This window comes from Perca flavescens, chromosome 23, assembly GCF_004354835.1.
Source record: "Perca flavescens isolate YP-PL-M2 chromosome 23, PFLA_1.0, whole genome shotgun sequence".
NCBI lineage: Eukaryota > Metazoa > Chordata > Actinopteri > Perciformes > Percidae > Perca > Perca flavescens.
The window spans coordinates 2,610,713-2,632,139 of record NC_041353.1 but is presented as its reverse complement, the minus strand read 5'-3'; the positions used below and the strand labels follow the sequence as shown (position 1 = coordinate 2,632,139).

At 41.6% G+C, this 21,427-nt stretch overlaps 1 protein-coding gene across 4 annotated transcripts in view; it reads left to right on the top strand.

Annotated features, from left to right (window-relative positions):
* Positions 1-21,427, top strand: part of phf21b (PHD finger protein 21B) — a 130,773-nt gene that overhangs the window by 80,340 nt on the left and 29,006 nt on the right. For 3 of the 4 annotated variants that reach the window (XM_028571391.1, XM_028571390.1, XM_028571393.1), the window contains exon 4: positions 14,319-14,579. In XM_028571391.1, coding sequence (XP_028427192.1) covers positions 14,319-14,579 — 261 coding nt within the window. The remainder of the gene's footprint in view (positions 1-14,318; positions 14,580-21,427) is intronic. The other variant, XM_028571392.1, reaches the window with a different exon arrangement.

The following is a 21,427-nucleotide window of genomic DNA, read 5'->3' as shown; positions in this document are numbered from 1 at the left end:
TAAAATACAACAAACTGCTGGTTGAATTGAAAACAAATGAAAGGAAATCATTTCCAGATTTCTTTTATTGAACAAATTGAACATTTTGGATTGAATATAAAAGGCAGCACTAAAACAACTAACGGTTTCATTTTAAAGTGCAGTTTTCGGAGTGTTTTTCCTGATACGTCGCAGCCTTCGAGATGTCTTAGTGCTTACTAACGATCTGTTGTGCAGCCCCAGTGGACGCGTACTAAGACAGGTCTGGACTGTCTCTCTGCTGGATCCCAGCCACCGGTTCCATCAGTGTGTTTCCACGCTATGTTTGCTGGCTGAACCTCCTCCTCCACATTTGGGGCCTCGGGGGGGCTGAGGCAGCCGATGTTGGCGCGGGGCCAGACTATGTCCTGTGTGCCCCTGATGATAAGCTGTCCCACTGCCAGTTTCTGCAGGAAATCAGTCCCCAACAACAACAGCAGCAAAGCTGGGAAGAGTCCATTTACCCAAATACTGTACCAAGACCAGTTTCATGGTTCTGGCTCTCCAAAAAAAATGCCTCTGGGCGCAATTGGATAGTCCTTCAACCAATCAGAGCAACGATCCATGTTGAATGTAAACAAAGAGCTGCTCGCCGTAGCTGCGCTCTCGTCAGTTTGTTGTGATTGGTGTAGAGCCCGCCTCGACGGTTGTGATTGGTGTAGAGCCCGCCTCGACGATTGTGATTGGTGTAGAGCCCGCCTCGACGGTTGTGATTGGTGTAAAGCCCCCCTCAACGGTTGTGATTGTTGTAAAGCCCCCCTCAACGGTTGTGATTGTTGTAAAGCCCCCCTCAACGGTTGTGATTGGTGTAGAGCCCCCTCAACGGTTGTGATTGGTGTAGAGCCCCCTCAACGGTTGTGATTGGTGTAGAGCCCCCCTCAACGGTTGTGATTGGTGTAGAGCCCCCCTCAACGGTTGTGATTGGTGTAGAGCCCGCCTCGACGGTTGTGATTGGTGTAGAGCCCTCCTCAACGGTTGTGATTGTTGTAAAGCCCCCCTCAACGGTTGTGATTGGTGTAAAGCCCCCCTCAACGGTTGTGATTGGTGTAGAGCCCCCCTCAACGGTTGTGATTGTTGTAGAGCCCCCTCAACGGTTGTGATTGGTGCGGTTGTGAGAGCCCCCTCAACGGTTGTGATTGTGATTGGTGTAGAGCCCCCTCAACGGTTGTGATTGGTGTAGAGCCCGCCTCGACGGTTGTGATTGGTGTAGAGCCCTCCTCAACGGTTGTGATTGGTGTAGAGCCCGCCTCGACGGTTGTGATTGGTACAAAGCCCGCCTCGACGGTTGTGATTGGTTCCTCTCTAACCTCCCAGTTAGAGAGGAAAGGAGGGGTGCTCAGTAGCTCGGTCTTTTTTATGGTAATTTGTTACGTCTTCTATTTGTATTTCAGTTTGCTTGTATTGTGACTTCTTGTGTTGTATTGCATTTTATTGTGAAGCACTTTGTGATTTTTATCTGTGAAAGGTGCTATACAAATACATTTGATTTATTTACTTACTATAGGGAGTTGGGTTGGGAATTGGAGAGTCGCTGGTTCAAGTCCCCATACGCACCAAAGTATGGTGGTGGAATGGTAGCTGGAGAGGTGCCAGTTCACCTCCTGGGCACTGCCAAGGTGCCATTGAGCAAGGCACCGAAACCCCAACTGCTCGGGGCGCCTTTCCACGGGCAGCTCCCTCACTCTGACATCTCTCCATTAGTGCATGTAGAGGTAATAATATAATTCAGACCTGCGTGTAATAACAACAGAGTGAAAAGTTTGGAATTTCCCCTTGTGTGATTAATAAAGTATACATTATTATTATAGTGACAAAAAACCTGGAAGCAAAATCATTAGGTTAAGTGTTGAAAAAGAACAACAACATGTTTTCATTTAACATTTTGACCCAGAAAAAACTCAAAGTTACGTGTTGGTCAACACAAGGGTTAAGGGAGTATTTGTCCTACAGTGAAGGTGAGTTTTTCTGCCATCACTGGGAGAAATAAAAAAAGGAATAAACTGCAGCCGTCCGTCTCCTCGCCACCTTTCAGGACTGAAGGGCCTCGTGGGTAATTGGGAGTGTAAACAAAGAAACCGTCTGGCAGCTGCACTGATGGAAATCTGAACAGCTACTTAAGTGTTTTTTCAGTAGCCCCGTTATCTCAAAGGCACACTATCAAAACGGAGTACATAATGAGTGTGGATAATCCTGTCGGCTCGCTGGAGCTGCAGTAAACCGCAGCGGAGGGCGAACGCTTAACCTTAACTGCAGCCATCGAGCGAATGGCCGCATTTCTCAATTAAATTCTCCCAGATGAGTTAAAGAGCAGCGTGTTCACACACGTTTTCAACAAGTATTAACGAGCAGTGTCCACATTTAACTTTCTCACTCACCGGCCAAGTTGGCAGGTAGATGAAAATAATCAATCGGCCCAAAACTTTAATTGTGTTTTTTTTTTTTTTTGACGTTCAAACAAAACTTTGAAAGAAGCGCCAACAGACAAAAACGTGAAAGATGAAAGAAAGTGAAAAAACATGGAATAAATTGACAAAAAATATGGAATAAATTGACAAAAATATGGATTAAATTGACAAAAATATGGATTAAATTGACAAACATTTTGAATAAATTGACAAAAAATATGGAATAAATTGACAAAAATATGGAATAAATAGACACAATTTTGGAATAAATAGAGACAAATATGGATTAAATTGACAAAAAATATGGAATAAATTGACAAAAAATATGGATTAAATTGACAAAAATATGGAATAAATTGACAAACATTTTGAATAAATTGACAAAAAATATGGAATAAATTGACAAAAAATATGGAATAAATTGACAAAAATATGGAATAAAATTGACAAAAATTTGGGATAAATTGACAAAAAATTTGAATAAATTGACAAATTGGAATAAATTGACAAAATATGAAATAAATTGACAATTTTTTTTATAAATTGACAACAAATTTGAATAAATTAACAAAAACATTCAATAAAAGCAGCAAAAATGACAAACGTCAGCAGCTTCAACAGTGTTAAATATTTTGATAATTGATCCTTTAAGTGTTTTTTATGAAAGAAAAGTAAACTTGTGTGATGTCAGCTTGTTAAATGTGAATACGTTCTAGTTTCTTCTCTCCTCTGGGAATATCTTTGAGTTGTGGATAAAATAAGACATCTGATGATGTCATCTTGGGCTTTTCGGGAAACACTGATCTAGATTTTTTTGAAATTTTAGAGACCAAACAACTAATCCATTCATCCAGAAAATAATCCACACATTAATCGACAATGAAGACAATCGTTAGTTGCAGCCCAAGTGTTAAAACACCGGCCTCCTTAAGTAGTACTCCCGGGACATGAACACCTGTTTCCTGGGTGAAAGTCTTGTGTTTTCTCCTTAACTTCTTCCAGGACATGAACACCTGTTTCCTGGGTGAAAGTCTTGTGTTTTCTCCTTAACTTCTTCAGGGCATGAACACCTGTTTCCTGGGTGAAAGTCTTGTGTTTTCTCCTTAACTTCTTCAGGACATGAACACCTGTTTCCTGGGTGAAAGTCTTGTGTTTTCTCCTTAACTTCTTCAGGACATGAACACCTGTTTCCTAGGTGAAAGTCTTGTGTTTTCTCCTTAACTTCTTCAGGAGATGAACACCTGTTTCCTGGGTGAAAGTCTTGTGTTTTCTCCTTAACTTCTTCAGGACATGAACACCTGTTTCCTGGGTGAAAGTCTTGTTTTCTCCTTAACTTCTTCCAGGACATGAACACCTGTTTCCTGGTTGAAAGTCTTGTGTTTTCTCCGTAACTCCTTCAGGACATGAACACCTGTTTCCTTGGTGAAAGTCTTGTGTTTTCTCCTTAACTTCTTCCAGGACATGAACACCTGTTTCCTGGGTGAAAGTCTTGTGTTTTCTCCTTAACTTCTTCAGGACATGAACACCTGTTTCCTGGGTGAAAGTCTTGTTTTCTCCTTAACTTCTTCCAGGACATGAACACCTGTTTCCTGGTTGAAAGTCTTGTGTTTTCTCCGTAACTCCTTCAGGACATGAACACCTGTTTCCTTGGTGAAAGTCTTGTGTTTTCTCCTTAACTTCTTCCAGGACATGAACACCTGTTTCTTGGGTGAAAGTCTTGTGTTTTCTCCTTAACTTCTTCCGGGACATGAACACCTGTTTCCTGGGTGAAAGTCTTGTTTTCTCCTTAACTTCTTCCAGGACATGAACACCTGTTTCTTGGGTGAAAGTCTTGTGTTTTCTCCTTAACTTCTTCCGGGACATGAACACCTGTTTCCTGGGTGAAAGTCTTGTTTTCTCCTTAACTTCTTCCGGGACATGAACACCTGTTTCCTGGGTGAACGTCTTGTGTTTTCTCCTTAACTTCTTCAGGACATGAACACCTGTTTCCTGGGTGAAAGTCTTGTGTTTTCTCCTTAACTTCTTCCAGGACAAGAACACCTTTTCCTGGGTGAAAGTCTTGTGTTTTCTCCTTAACTTCTTTCAGGACAAGAACACCTGTTTCCTGGGTGAAAGTCTTGTGTTTTCTCCTTAACTTCTTCCAGGACATGAACACCTGTTTCTTGGGTGAAAGTCTTGTGTTTTCTCCTTAACTTCTTCCGGGACATGAACACCTGTTTCCTGGGTGAAAGTCTTGTTTTCTTCTTAACTTCTTCCGGGACATGAACACCTGTTTCCTGGGTGAAAGTCTTGTGTTTTCTCCTTAACTTCTTCCAGGACATGAACACCTGTTTCCTGGTTGAAAGTCTTGTGTTTTCTCCGTAACTCCTTCAGGACATGAACACCTGTTTCCTTGGTGAAAGTCTTGTGTTTTCTCCTTAACTTCTTCCAGGACATGAACACCTGTTTCTTGGGTGAAAGTCTTGTGTTTTCTCCTTAACTTCTTCCGGGACATGAACACCTGTTTCCTGGGTGAAAGTCTTGTTTTCTCCTTAACTTCTTCCAGGACATGAACACCTGTTTCTTGGGTGAAAATCTTGTGTTTTCTCCTTAACTTCTTCCGGGACATGAACACCTGTTTCCTGGGTGAAAGTCTTGTTTTCTCCTTAACTTCTTCCGGGACATGAACACCTGTTTCCTGGGTGAACGTCTTGTGTTTTCTCCTTAACTTCTTCAGGACATGAACACCTGTTACCTGGGTGAAAGTCTTGTGTTTTCTCCTTAACTTCTTCCAGGACAAGAACACCTGTTTCCTGGGTGAAAGTCTTGTGTTTTCTCCTTAACTTCTTCCAGGACATGAACACCTGTTTCCTGGGTGAAAGTCTTGTGTTTTCTCCTTAACTTCTTCCGGGACATGAACACCTGTTTCCTGGGTGAAAGTCTTGTTTTCTCCTTAACTTCTTCCGGGACATGAACACCTGTTTCCTGGGTGAAAGTCTTGTGTTTTCTCCTTAACTTCTTCCAGGACATGAACACTTGTTTCCTGGGTGAAAGTCTTGTTTTCTCCTTAACTTCTTCCGGGACATGAACACCTGTTTCCTGGGTGAAAGTCTTGTGTTTTCTCCTTAACTTCTTCCAGGACATGAACTCTGCTCCCTACATGGATCTTCACGCTCTTATACAGCAGCAGTCAATGTGCTGCTGACAGTAATAAATACGTGGAAGACATACCAATTACAGAACTTTACTTTTTTGTAGCTATATGCTTCACGAGAACAGCCTTCTCCTTGAGTCTCTGGTTCCAGCTGACTTCTTTATCTCAATCACTTCTTAAATGTGTGTGAGTGCTCCCAAAAGTTTCAATTAGCACACTCCCTTAGCCAGCAAGCAGCGGTGGTGATCTGTGTTGAGAGGAGCTGCTATCTGCGAGCCAACAGACCGACTCCTGCTGCTCCATCACAGAGACATTAAAGCCGATAAATGACAAAACTACTGAGGAGGCGCAAAGGATATCCGTTATCAATCTATAAATTCAGATTTTAGAAATTAATGTTGAGAGTGCGTGTGACTTTGTTTGAATCACCTGGGATTTCCCTGTATCTTTGGAACAATCGGATGGGATGATTTGATTGGTTGTTGAATTATTAACTAACACAACTCCCAGCTGTAGTGACTCAGTCCTTGTCTGTATATTACTGAAGAAGGATTTGTGTTGCAAAGCTTTGATTTATTGTGATGTGAGCCTAATTTAATAAGTGAAACAAGTGTATTTCATCCTCCTTAACTTGGTATTGTGAGATGTGTTAGCTTTTCTTTACGTTTTGGGAACATGCCTGTTGGATTTTGGGTTTAGCACTCCGCCAAGTATTTCCATTGTTGAAGCACAACCTCCTTTTTCAACTCATGTTTCTTGCAGTTAAGAGTCTGCCTTCTGACTACGATCAGGCTACTTCAGCGATTCTGAAAGATGTAAACATTAATTTAACCATCAATAGCGAGTTACGTATCCTTCCCGCCTGTGGCATCCAACACAGAGGCGGTTGTTAGGAGCTTCAAATTTGTCGACTAACAACAACCTGTACTGCTGCGTCAAACTCATTTAAGGTGCAGTAGGTAAGCCTTATAAAACTAACTTTCTGTTAGGGCTGGGCAATGTATCGATATTATATCAATATCGTGATATGAGACAAGATATTGTATTGTATTTTGGATATCGTAATATCGTGATATGACATAAGTGTCTTTTCCTGGTTTTGAAGGCTGAATTACAGTAAAGTGATGTCCTTTTCTGAACTTACCAGACTGTTCTAGCTGTTCTATTATTTGCCTTTTCCCCACTTTATGTCAGACATTATGTCCACATTATCTCCACATTACTGATTATTATTTATCTAAAATGTAAGTGTCAAGATATTTTGTTAAAGCCCCAATTCTCAACCCTAGAATGTCGCCGCAATATCGATATTGAGGTATTTGATCAAGAATATCGTGATATCTGATTTTCTCCACATCGCCCAGCCCTACTTTCTGTCATATTTGCTGAAACTGACCCTATGTTATGAAACCCCTTAGCAACCACATGGTCACAACCCAAAAACCACCCTAAAAAACCTCAGTAGCAACTACCACAAACACCTTAAAACAACCACCACTTAATACCTCAACAGTAATCCAGAACTCACCTTTTCAAACAATGACGTAGTAACATCACAGCAACAAGTGCAATAACACCCTAGTTTAGAAAATGCAAACACCCGAATGAGTGATTAGCAAAAATATTGCTTCATTAAGCACATTTCCACTTTTTCAAGAATATTTAGGTTTTTCTAGATTGTTTGTACTTGTTAATGAACTTAAGACACACACAGATGCATCTTTAAAGCTCAAATACACGAACGTGTTGGTGATTTGCACGACTTTGATGGGCACCAGCTCGGACTCTGAGAATGGACCGAATCAGCTCTAGCTGCAGAAAATTGGGCATGAATCAGAAAGGCCCATTTCCCCCTCATTATCACGGCGTCCAGGCGTCATTAGAGCGGCTTTGTATGGATGAAAGGTGAGCTGCGAGTGGACGCTGATGAAAGCCACCGCGTCTAATTTTAAATCTACACGGACAAAATGGCTCGTTGTTAAAGTGGCCATATTATGCTCATTTTCAGGTTCATAACTGTATTTTAAGGTTGTACCAGAATAGGTTTACATGGTTTAATTTTCAAAAAAAACACCATATTTTTGTTGTACTGCACATTGCTGCAGCTCCTCTTTTCACCCTGTGTTCAGGTCTCTGTTTTAGCTACAGAGTGAGACATCTTTTCTTCTGTACTATCTTTGATTGCACTCGCACATGCTCAGTAGCTCAGATGTAGATCATGTCAGCTAGCTCCATAGACAGTAAAAAGAAAGTCCGTTTCTCCGACTTCAGTCAGTTCAAGGCAGGATCAGCTGGGAGACTTCTTCTAAACCAGGGAGCACATGGAAGTAGTTCTTTTGGAGATGATGGTGAACTAGTGTGTGTTGTAGCAGTGTTTTTCCATTGAGAACGAGGTAGCATGCTAGCGCTAGCATGCTAACGGTTGTGGTTAGCCAGCTTGTTTCGGCTAGTGACGTAGAAAGCCGTGCAGATTTCACTACAAAGAGACGCAAAACCCCACAAAGAGACGTCTCACAAAGAGACACAAAATGTAAAGGGGGGAGTTACTTCTCTTTTTCGCACCCCCCCCGCCAGATACGCATACCTAATTCTTTCACAAAGCTAGTAAAAACACTGGATCTGTCTCGTAGCTTTAGCAGATTGCTTTCAGACACGTTTGCACAGCGCTCTCCAGGGTCACGTTAATGCCGAACAAAGTGTAAGATCACTTCTCGAGAGTCTTTTTTTATTTGTTTGTGCAGAAAGAATAAGAAGAAGCACCTTTCAACAGATGACTCTGCTCGGTGACAAGACAAATGTGTCAAAGGATCAGAGCCACTCTATTTGTGTCTGTGGTGTTTTTTGTGTACATTAGAGTCTGAAAAATCCATACCTGAAGGGCTGTAATGGCGTGTTTGTGCAATCAAGTTCTCCCTCACAGGCACTTGTGCGATTCTGTAGGTCTCAGGCCCCATATGTCATTTAGAAAACACCAAAAGAAAAGCACAGATGTTCTCCTAAATGCTTAACCCTACCATTGGGCCGTGCACTTGTCATCAATACTGACATTTTTCACTTTCTTTGACGTTTTTGTCTCGTTTTCGACCCTTTTGGCGCTTTTTCAATGTTTTTGGCCCCTTCCCCCATTTTTCCCCCCACCCCTATGATGCATGTGCACATTTTTTTGAATTTTTGAGCATGTTTAGACCCTCAAAAAGCCGATTTTTTTAGTTTCAAGAGGGCTCTTTTATTGATCGCGAGCATATCGTGATATACAACAACATTATCGCTTATTTTCCTCATATCTTGTAGCCTGTGTGGCGTCAGCCTGAAGCGTAGTGTTAATTCCCGGTGACTTTAAAAAGGTCTTAAAGTGTGTCCCTGTGATACCTGCTGTCATCACATTCAGTATGTTCATTCACTTTCTGCCTGTGTCTGCTCTCCAGTCTGGAGAGGCTTTAAACGAGTGACCTTTGAGACAATGAGAGCTAACCCCGGCTCTGGCGAACGCTGAATGGCGAGCGGCGGCCCCTGGGTCCCGAAGCAGGCGGCTGCCTCGGCCGCCCGTGGATTACATTGATCCCCTGAAACAATGGAGGCCCCCACCGCGCTCCCCATTGTTGAGGGTGAATTAATAAATAACAATATGTGAATGATTGCAGGGGAGTCTGGGTGGGGGGTAATGCTGCACTCGTATTTCGTTTTTGGAGGCTTCGACTGTGAAATCATTTGTTACCAAAAAATGTGTTCGTCTTGTCACCAAAACCTTGGCAGTGAATCTTAGTTTACTTCTCACACAGTCAGCAGGTTCACGTTACGTTAGTGGAAGACTTGGATGTCTTTTAGAGCAATTTCTATTTAATTATGACAACTTAAAGTTTCTGTTTTTTATAGATGTAAAAGTCCGGGATAGGAGACATTTTCCGTCAAACTTTTTATTTGAGTCTTTTCATTGGATTTGTCGACAATAAGAAAAAGGCTTAGTCTCGTGCCTTTTTAAATGATTAGTGGATGAGAAAAGTGTTTCTGTTACAGAAGAGAAAATGAAATTCAGACCTCTAAATTTAAAATGACCAAAGATAAGCAGCTGTATCCCGAATATATCCAACTGTTCTGACTTAATTCACTCATTTGCTCGCTCTAGCTTCTTGATTGTGAGGATTTGCTGCTATCTTTTTTCTTCAGAAAAAAGGATCTTACTCTTTAACTAAAAGGTCTCTCTCCGTAGGGATCCTTTCCATAATGTTGTCAGACACTTAGAATAATAATCTGAGTCTGTCAGCGGCAAAACGAGCACTTTGTGAAGGTAAATACAAGCTGGACAATCGTCCTATTATCTTACATCGCAGCTTGTTTCTCCGCTGCAGCAATCTTGCTAAATGCTGGACCAATATCAAAGATTGTTGTTCCCAAAAAGCAGTAGTTACCCTTTAAATAACACTTCTAGTCCACCTTAAAGGACAATCCCGGCGCAAAATGACCCTAGGGCTTAATAACACATGTGCACCGAGTCAGCCGTTCTGTTTTCATGCTAATCGAATGCGTCTCTAGCTTGAAACAAGCTAGCGCAAACTGCTGATTAGCTTATAGCGCTAGCCTTTGGGGCAGAGGGTAAATCTCAATTTCAACACCACTAACAAGGCTCAAAATAGCACCACACATCCACTGTAGCATAATGAGGGTCCCTACATGTAAACAGAAGCAGTGAGAACTTTGTAAGTGTACAGACAGTTTATTAAAAAGATAGTTTAGGAAGACAGTAGCGTTCATGTTTACAAGCAGGCGCCTCTTGGGGTAACAGTCACGAGCAGTCGAACCACCAACCAGGAACCAGTAACATAGCTCAAACACAGCGTTCGTGGTTCAACTGGTCATGACTGTTTTCCCAAGATGGCGCCTGCTTGTGAACATTAACGCTACCGTCTTTACAATCTATCTTTGTAGGGACCCTCATTATTCCACCGTGTAGAAATAGAGATTTCTTTGTACTTTACCCTCTGCACTGACCACTAGCATTAGAAGCTAATCAGCGGTTTGTGGCAGCTTGTTTCAAACTAGAGACCCATTCGATTAGCATGAAAACATGACCCAGAGAACATAACATACTCCTAGGTTCATTTGTAGCTTGTTTCTCCGCTGCCGACTGCAGCGATCTCGCTCAATACTGGACCAATGTCAAAGACTGTTGTTCCCATCAGTCACTTGGGGACATAGGGTTGAAAAAAACAGTAGTTACCCTTTAAATAACACTTGTAGTCCACCTTAAGAGGTAGAGATACTTTATTTATCCCTAAGGAAATTAAGGTGTCCAATAGCTTATACGCATCTTATACACATAGGCACACATACGATATGACACATAGGCACACATAAATGCTACATACTACAGTGTGGAAAAAGAGCTGAAAAGTGCAATGGTATCAATCAGAGCCTCCAGCTTCTGTTTTAAGGTGGACTACCTGATTAGTAATGCAGCAGCGAGGCCCTAAAAGGAACCGACTTCACCCCTTGTTTCCTTCACTTGCTCCCCCCACCTCCCTCACAGCCCTCTGCTGGATAATAGAGCACTCTAATGGGAGGCTTTTTTTTGTGTGTTTTCCACTGTTATTTTTTCCATTTCTGCTGTTAATCAGCTCGTTAGGATGAATTCTTCAGAGTCTCTTTTTTTGTGGCAATTTGGAAACTTTTTCCTTCAAACGTATACATGTACTCTACTTACAACTTCCTTTGCATTTCACGTTGTTTATCAAAGTGAGCTGGCCTCGTTGCTGATGTATTTACAAGGTAATAACTGCGGCGAGCAAGGACACTGGGGCCTGAAAATGCTTTCAAACTGGACGGCATGTCGCCTGCACTTAAATCCTTTGAAAAAATAATGTTTTTCCTTCTTTTTTTTGTGTGCAAATGCACAAACTGTCTGCCAGAGAAAAAGAAATCCCTCCCCTCCCCTCACCCATACAAACACACTGTAGTGCAAAAAAAAAAAAAAAAGAGAGGTGACAGTGGGATGGAATATAAAATATTTAGAGAGCCTGTTCTCTTCAGCGGTGCGAGGGTGAAGTGAAGGGGAAAGCGAGATGTACTTATCTCGGCTTTGGAAGAAGCATTTTTCTTTTCCAAGCTGAAGAGGAGGAGGATGGGTGGGGGAGGGGTGTGTATGTGTGTGTGTGTGTGTGTGTGTGTGTGTGTGTTTGTTCTGGTGGGTTGGACTGTAGGACAGCAGCAGTGTGTCTCTCAGACTGATCTTCTGTTTTCACATTAGAGTCAAATAGAGACACAGTAGAGCTGCTTTTTTTATTGGCTGCAGGCTGCGCAAACTCAGTGATAGTAGAGTTAAATCCTGAAAAGGTCGAACATTCCCGAGGTAAATCTGTTTGTTACATACATACATATTTACAAAGCATCGATAGATGATTTGTTTTTAAAGTTTGAACCAAACATGTTGTTGTATTTTTGGGTACGGCTGTAACTAACGTATTACTGTCATTGTGGTTGATTAATGTGTTTTTGTCCACAATTCAAAGATATTCAGTTTCCTGTCCCAGAGGAGAGAAGACACTAGAACAATATTCATATTTAACACGAATAAAGCAAAAAAAAAAAAATGTGTTTCTTTTCATAAAAAATGACTCAAATTAATGAATCAAATCAAAATAGTTGGGGATTCCTTCACTAGTTGACAAGCAATCAATTGATCTTTGCACCTCCTAACGCTGATATGTACGATATATACAGTATATATATATATATATATATATATATATATATATATATATATATATATATATATATATATATGGCTGGGCGATATGGAGAAAATAAAATATCACAATATTTTTGACCAAATATCTCGATATCGATACAGAGACGATATTGTAGTGTTGACTATTGGTGCTTTCACAAAATGAGATTTTTGATCAATAATCATCAGTAATGTAGATATAATGACTAAGTGGGTATAGAACAGTTACAACAGTCTGGTAAGTTCCAAAAATTACATCACTTTACTGTAATTTAGCCTTTAAAACCAGGAAAAGACACTAATGCCATATTACGATATCCAAAATCTCAGACGATATATAGTCTCATATCACGATATCGATATAATATGGATATGTTGCCCAGCTATATATATATATATATATGAAGAACGAACGAATGTGCAGCACTTCCAGTAGTCATCCAGTATCCGGGTTTCAGTTATTTAAATACATTTTATATCTCAGCAAATTACAATCTTTTATATATATTTGAAATGTACAAAAACACCTGAAAGCACAAAGCGACATCCACTGACAGAAAAGAAAAGGGATGAGGTTGAGCCCAGATTGAGTGTTCCCTGTGTGAGTAGAAACCTTATCTTTACTCTGAGTACTTAAAGGTGCAGTACGTGATTCTGCGCAAAGATTGTTGATCTTTAAACTCGACCGCCAAACAAATACAACCCTGCCTTCTGAAGCTCCGCCCGCGATTCACAGACAGATAACTACTGGCCGGCCGGCACATTCACAAGCCAATTGTGCGGTTGCCGATTGATCGAAAAGAGGGGTGCACCGATGCGATATTAAGATCGGCTATCGGACCCGATATTGACATACATTTTTTTTTCTCCGTCAGAGCACATCCTACACCATTTGTCAGCAGCACGTGTGTCGCGTGCTGGAAGAGTTGATTTAACCGTTAAGCAACAGAGTCGGCCGTGTGGAGATAGTTTCACGCTTGCCACGCCAACTAGTTCCTCGGCTGTTTGCAGAGTACCGTATTTTACGGACTATAAGTCGCACTTTTTTTCCTACTTTGGCTGGTCCTGCAACTTATAGTCAGGTGCGACTTATATATCAAAATATATATAATTTAACATGTTTTGAAATGTTAATTCATACTGAAAACATTACCGTCTACAGCCGCGAGAGGGCGCTCTAGGCTTGTGACAACTAGAACGCTCCTCCTAAAGACAACTGAGAAAGAAAAGAGAAAACAAACTGCAGGTAGTAAAATATGCAGCCCCGAAAACGGTAATCGAGCAGCAGAAAGAGAGTTTGTGAGGGAGAAACTTATGAGGGAGACTGGAGAAAAGGTGACTCTTACTGCAATGAAGAAAACAAAGAAAGCTAATCGGCTAATCGCGGGCTGAAAGCTAGATGGCCAGAGGTGGAGGAAGGAGTCCACAGGTGGGGGCTTGAACAACGTGCTGCCGGGAGGGGCTGGTCAACGGGGCAGTTATGGCTCCACGCCCTGCTCGTTGTGTGTGCTATTGTATAGTTGATTAACTGTTAATGTGTTACGTTAACATACCGGACACCTACCGTATTCAGCCTGTTGTTCTGTGTGCTATTGTGTAGTTGACAGATGAAAAAGGCTGTTTTTGGTCTTGGATTTTGTGAAATAAATTTCTAAATAAATGCGACTTATAGTCCGGAAAATACGGTAAATGTTTCGAGGGGTGGTGGTACGCCTAGTACGGCCAAGTACAATTCTACTAATTGAAACTAGCAAATACCCAAAAAACATATGTAAGAAGTTTTATTACATTCTGTTTTTGATTTGAATGCACAAATGTTGTTTGAAATAAATGATGCATTGTCATTAAATTCTTTTTTTATAATAATAATATTTTGTGTCTGTGTGTGTGTGTGTGTGTGTGTGTGTGTGTGTGTGTGTGTGTGTGTGTGTGTGTGTGTGTGTGTGTGTGTGTGTGTGTGTGTGTGTGTCTGTGTGTGTGTGTGTGTGTGTGTGTGTGTGTGTGTGTGTGTGTGTGTGTGTGTGTGTGTGTGTGTGTGCAGAAGCTGGCTGTCAGAAGTTGTCCTGTAGCGTCGACTAAGCCGCTGTCTCTCATCAAGCCTCCCAGCCAGGGCATCGCCATCTCCGTGGTGCCGGCCAAAGCTCCCGTTTCCATGGTGACCGCACACATTAACGGACAGAAGGCGGCGAGCTCGGAGTCGCTGCAGACGTCCCCCATCAACCTCCAGACGGGCGGCAGGGTGGCGGCCGCCGGCGTCCACCCGTTCAGCAGCAGGAGAGCCGGAGAGCTGTCTGCCTCCCAGGTACCAACATCTGGAACACTGCTGCTCCCTCCTTTATCACTATAGGGCAGTAAACACACAACATACTCAGACAGTAAACACACAACACACTCAGACAGTAAACACACAACACACTCAGACAGTAAACACACAACACACTCAGACAGTAAACACACAACACACACAGACAGTAAACACACAACACACTCAGACAGTAAACACACAACACACTCAGACAGTAAACACACAACACACTCAGACAGTAAACACACAACACACTCAGACAGTAAACACACAACACACTCAGACAGTAAACACACAACACACTCAGACAGTAAACACACAACACACTCAGACAGTAAACACACAACACACTCAGACAGTAAACACACAACACACTCAGACAGTAAACACACAACAACACACTCAGACAGTAAACACACAACACACTCAGACAGTAAACACACAACACACTCAGACAGTAAACACACAACACACTCAGACAGTAAACACACAACACACTCAGACAGTAAACACACAACACACTCAGACAGTAAACACACAACACACTCAGACAGTAAACACACAACACACAGACAGTAAACACACAACACACTCAGACAGTAAACACACAACACACTCAGACAGTAAACACACAAAACAGACAGTAAACACACAACACTCAGACAGTAAACACACAACACACTCAGACAGTAAACACACAACACACAGACAGTAAACACACACAGACAGTAAACACACAACACACTCAGACAGTAAACACACAACACACTCAGACAGTAAACACACAACACACTCAGACAGTAAACACACAACACACTCAGACAGTAAACACACAACACACTCAGACAGTAAACACACAACACACTCAGACAGTAAACACACAACACACTCAGACAGTAAACACACAACACACTCAGACAGTAAACACACAACACACTCAGACAGTAAACACACTCAGACAGTAAACACACAACACACTCAGACAGTAAACACACTCAGACAGTAAACACACAACACACTCAGACAGTAAACACACTCAGACAGTAAACACACAACACACTCAGACAGTAAACACACAACACACTCAGACAGTAAACACACAACACACTCAGACAGTAAACACACAACACACTCAGACAGTAAACACACAACACACTCAGACAGTAAACACACACAGACAGTAAACACACAACACACTCAGACAGTAAACACACACAGACAGTAAACACACAACACACTCAGACAGTAAACACACTCAGACAGTAAACACACAACACACTCAGACAGTAAACACACTCAGACAGTAAACACACAACACACTCAGACAGTAAACACACTCAGACAGTAAACACACAACACACTCAGACAGTAAACACACTGTGGAAATGATTCCAATTCGACACACGTTCTGGTTTGGAGAAGCTCTAAAAGATGAAGACCAATCTGAATTCTCGTGTTGTGTGTTTTGTGAATCCGAGCCTCCGAGTGTGCGTTAGGATCCAGGCCGTGTGTTTCCGTCTCCTCGCCGCTCGCCGTGCAGCCCCACGGCCTCCCATCAGAGCTGCACGCTCCACACTGGCAGCCTCCACACTATTACTGTAATTACAGCCCAGTGGAGAGGGGAGGGCCACCCCTCGGGGCCCCTCGGGGCTCCTCGGGCTCCTGCTTTATGTTTCCTCCGTCCGTCCATCCACACGTCTTATATAAGCCGCAAAACCTTAAAATAGATTTTCTTCAAAAGCTGCATGAAGACGGAGAAGAAAGCTCATTTCTCTCTTTTTTTTATTTCGATATGGAGAGCATGACTTTAATGAGGTTTCAACTAGGGCTGGGCGATATGCACCAAAAGTCATATCCCGATATATTTTGGCTGAAATCGATATACAATACATATCCCGATATCTTTTCCGCAAAGTGAGAACAAATGTTCAAATGAATAAATAACAGTTTTCTTCACCTGGTTCATGATTAAATGCTCAGCTGTTCAAATAACAATTAAATGTAAACATAAATACTGTATAACAACAGGAGTACCTTTTTTGAAATCAAAAGTCCATAAGGTGCATATTTAAATAAAAAAATATCTTAAATAAAAAGCCTATAAAAAAAAAGAGGCCAATCCAAAAGGAGACAGCAGCTTGCTTGGAGCAAGTATCAAATTTGAACTATATTGATATATGCAATATGGTCTAATTACATATCTCATTTAAAAATATATCAATATATTTTTTATATCGATATATCGCCCAGCCCTAGTTTCAACCCACAGAAGTCATCCATCCCAGTGTGTGCAGCTGTTTAATTCCTGTTTAAAACTGTTCAGTTTAGGACGATTAGAATACATTTCCCACACGTTTGTTTGATCAATATTTCTTTAGGTAATGTATGCAAGAAAACATTTTAATTTAAGATATGGACTTAAATATTAGCGTTGTTCCGATACTGATAATGCCTAAATTGGTATCGGCAAGTACGCAAGTCTATGCACCGGTCCAATACCACGTTATTAAGCACAGAAAAAAAAAATCCACTTTGAAGTAGTTTTACCCCAATGTAACAGCTGTTTGCTAACGTTAGATCTCTGCTAGCTCTGAAAAAAACAGTTGCCTATATATCTGCATTTATGTCAAAACCTCGAGACTTTCAAACATCAACATGTCATTTATTAATATGTATTTGTGTCTAAATGACATATAAACATATTTTCCTATTCTATTTTGCCGGGAAACACTTCCAACACGCTTGTGTCTCGCGTGAAAAATAGGCGTCGGTTCTATTTCTAGCACGCACATGTTTTTGGCCGCGCCTGAAGGTGTCATGGAGGCAGTGTGCACTCTCTAACCCGTTACCATGGGAGCCGAAATATAAACGGACACGCCACGCAGAGCCCATCATGTGTGAAGAGTACAAGAGAGTGTGACAGAGAAACTATGATGCAGAACGGTATATTAAAAGGTATATCGCCATGCAGGTTTTAAAGAATTTGTGCTTTTGTTTTGAATTCTACAAAAGTCAAGAATCATAAATAGAAATTAGAAACATTTCCAATAAATGAATGTGTGAAATACTTCTGATTTAAAAATGAAAAGCTGAACAGTGTTGTGTGTTAATATTCACATTATAAAGAGCATGTTCAACGTGCAGAGATTATTACATTAACAGTTATAATAAAGATGTTAATGTGACATTTTGAGTCAGACGTGGAGAGGCTTGGCGGGGCGGGAGGAGCGTCGATGACGTTTGTGGTTTTGTCGAGTCCGATCAGGATCGGACAAACGGCCCGCGGAGGTTTCTGATTGGCTGCTGGCTGTCTGAGCCTGTGGTTGGGATGCAGAGCAGGTCTCAAGCCTAGCAGGGGTGGTTATTTACGGAAGCCACATGAACTATTTTGCAAGCAATCTGATAAAAGAATGCCTAAAAATCTGTACATCATTTGAGGTAAAAAATAAATAAATAAATCATTATTTAGTTTTTTTTTTTTTATTGTTTGCCAACTTTTTGCCGTTTTTTATTTTTTCAAAATAACATTCAATTGTCAGGGTTTTTTTGCCGTATTTTTTCGACATTTTTGTGGCCTTTGTCGTGTTTTTTTAATATCCTGTTTTGTACAAATGTACAAACAAAGCCCTCCTAAAGGCTTCCACGCTTTTCTTACCTCCATCAATCGAGAGTCATAAAGGCTCGGCCAATCACAGGCTGTTGTGTGTGTGTGTGTGTGTGTGTGTGTGTGTGTGTGGGTGGGTGGGGAGGGGGGGGGGGGGGTCCCCCAGACTACCTGGCCACTAATTTGGAGATCAATAATGAGGTGTAATGGGATTGCTGCTCTGCATGAGTGCACACATTATAGCTGCATTGTTTCAGCACTTCAGTGAACTCTGAGAGAGACACACACACACACACACACACACACATACATACACACACACACACACACACACACACACACACACAGAGACACACGACACACACAGACACATACACAGACACATACATACACACACACACACACACAGAGACACACACACACACAGACACACACTCACACAGACACACACATGTACACACACAGACACACACATTAACATACACACACACACACACACAGACACACACATACACACACATTAACACACACATGCACACAGACACACACTCACACAGACACACACAGACACACACTCACACAATCTCACAAACACACACAGACACACACAGAAACACACAGACAGAAACACACTCACACAATCTTACACACACAGACACACACACACACACACAGAAACACACTCACACAATCTTACAAACACACACACACACACAACACACACACACACACACACACACACACACACACACACACACAGACACACACTTACACAATCTCACAAACACACACAGACACACACAGACACACACACACACTTTCCCCCATCTTTTCCTACAGAAGTGGCTGGTAGATTTGCTTTCTTCACCAGCCCAAAAAAACCCAAAACAATTGTAATCTATTGATTGGCTGGTCAGATTTGAACATTCATTAGACATTTGGCAGTTCTGGTACTCGAACTATTTCAATTTTGGGACATTTATTCCAGAGGCGACATGTTATGTGTGCAATCATTCTAAAAAGTTCCTAGAGCCTTGACCCTTTTTCTAAATCTTGCTATGAAGGTTTGTGCACCGGGTTGCCCCAGCTACGTGTACGTCAATGTTAACGGTTAACGTTGGCATTAGTTAACTCGTCTCGAGTAGCGACTGTCAGTGACTTACAGTACAGGCCAAAAGTTTGGACACACCTTCTCATTCAATGTGTTTCTTTATTTTCATGACTATTTACATTGTAGATTCTCACTGAAGGCATCAAAACTATGAATGAACACATATGGAATTATGTACTTAACAAAAAAGTGTGAAATAACTGAAAACATGTCTTATATTTTAGATTCCTCAAAGTAGCCACCCTTTGCTTTTTTTGATAACTCTGCAAACCCTTGGTGTTCTCTCAATGAGCTTCATGAGGTAGTCACCTGAAATGGTTTTACCTTCACAGGTGTGCTTTGTCAGGGTTCATTAGTGGAATTATTTCCCTTATTAATAAAAAAGCAAAGGGTGGCTACTTTGAAGAATCTAAAATATCAGACATGTTTTAAGTTATTTCACACTTTTTTGTTAAGTACATAATTCCATATGTGTTCATTCATAGTTTTGATGCCTTCAGTGAGAATCTACAATGTAAATAGTCATGAAAATAAAAAGGAAACGCATTGAATGAGAAGGTGTGTCCAAACTTTTGGCCTGTACTGTATGCATTTCAACATGTCAGTTTTCAGCTGCTTCCAACTATAAATGCATACAATAATCAGTTTCAGTGTCAACAATTAGACACATGTAAGGAAATTAAGTCATTTAAGAGTGGAGGTTGTAACTTGATTGCATTAACAGGACCTTTACCAGACTCCAGCGCCTTTATAAAGCTAGATTTATGTTTGTAGCCTTGTCTCATAAAGTGCTTGTACTTATTAAATCCATGTTATATAGAGGACGAGGCCTGATTGCTAACACAGAAGCGTTGACGATGTAAACGTCGTTGGTGCTTGTGAACGCAGCCTGACTCTCCTCTCAGCTTTACCTCATTACCATTCAGAGTTCATCTCTTCGCTTCAGCTCAGGGCATGAATGAAACGGAGAGAGAGGGAGAGGGAGGGAGAGAGAGAAAAGGGGGAGGAGAGAGTGAGAGAGAAGGAGATAGAGAGAGAGAGAGTGAGAGGAGGAGAGAGAGACATAGAGAGAGAGAGACAGAGAGAAAGAGAGAGAGGGAGAGGGAGAGGAGAGAGAGAGAGGGATAGAGAGACACACAGAAAGAGAGAGACCGAGAGAGAGGGAGAGGAGGAGAGAGAGACAGAGAGAGAGAGGGAGAGGAGGAGAGAGAGACAGAGAGAGTAACACAGAAAGAGAGAGGGAGACAGAGAGAGAGAGAGAGGGAGAGAAGGAGAGAGAGGGATAGAGACACACAGAAAGAGAGAGGGAGACAGAGAGACTTTTTGACTTGTGATGTTCTTTAATGAAACATCTCACTTATAAAAACACCTTTACAGCAAATGACAACCTATACATTTAAAATCAACCCAGCTTATTCACCCACACACTCAGACTCTCACTCACACATACACACATGCATACACAACGAGAGAGAGAGAGAGAGAGAGAGAGCTGACAGGCCTCGGGCAGCGCCCTCCGCTGGCGGCTGCAGGAACAACAGATTTCCATATTATTCACCACAGAGAGCAGTGACGTGTGCAGAGCTGTCTGATCCCTGTAAACAGTGTGTGTACACTTGTGTCTGTAATCCAGCGTGTGCCTTCATATATCACCCAGGAGATAGAACACGTAGAAACCAACGAGAGCTGAACTGGGCCTTAATCCTTTTTTCTATTTACATTAATGACATAGCCAGAGCTGCTGGCACCTCACAAATTCCCCTTTATGCAGATGACACCGTTTTGTACTCAGTTGGTTCTTCTCTCACCTCTGCAGCTTCCAATCTTAAATTAAGCTTCACCTCGATAGAACAGTTCTTTGATAATCTTCACCTCTGTATTAATACTAGTAAGACAAAATGTATAATTTTTAGCTGAAAACCTGTTACTGAAACTCCACCTACAATCACCGGCATGAACGGTATGGCTATAGAGTATGTCGAAATATATAAATATCTAGGTATCTGGTTGGATTCATCTTTGTCATTTATTACACACATCAAGAACCTTCAAACTAAAGTTAAAGCTAGACTAGCTTTTCTTTTCCGCAATAAAGCTTCCTTTACTCATGCTACCAAATGCATCCTTGTT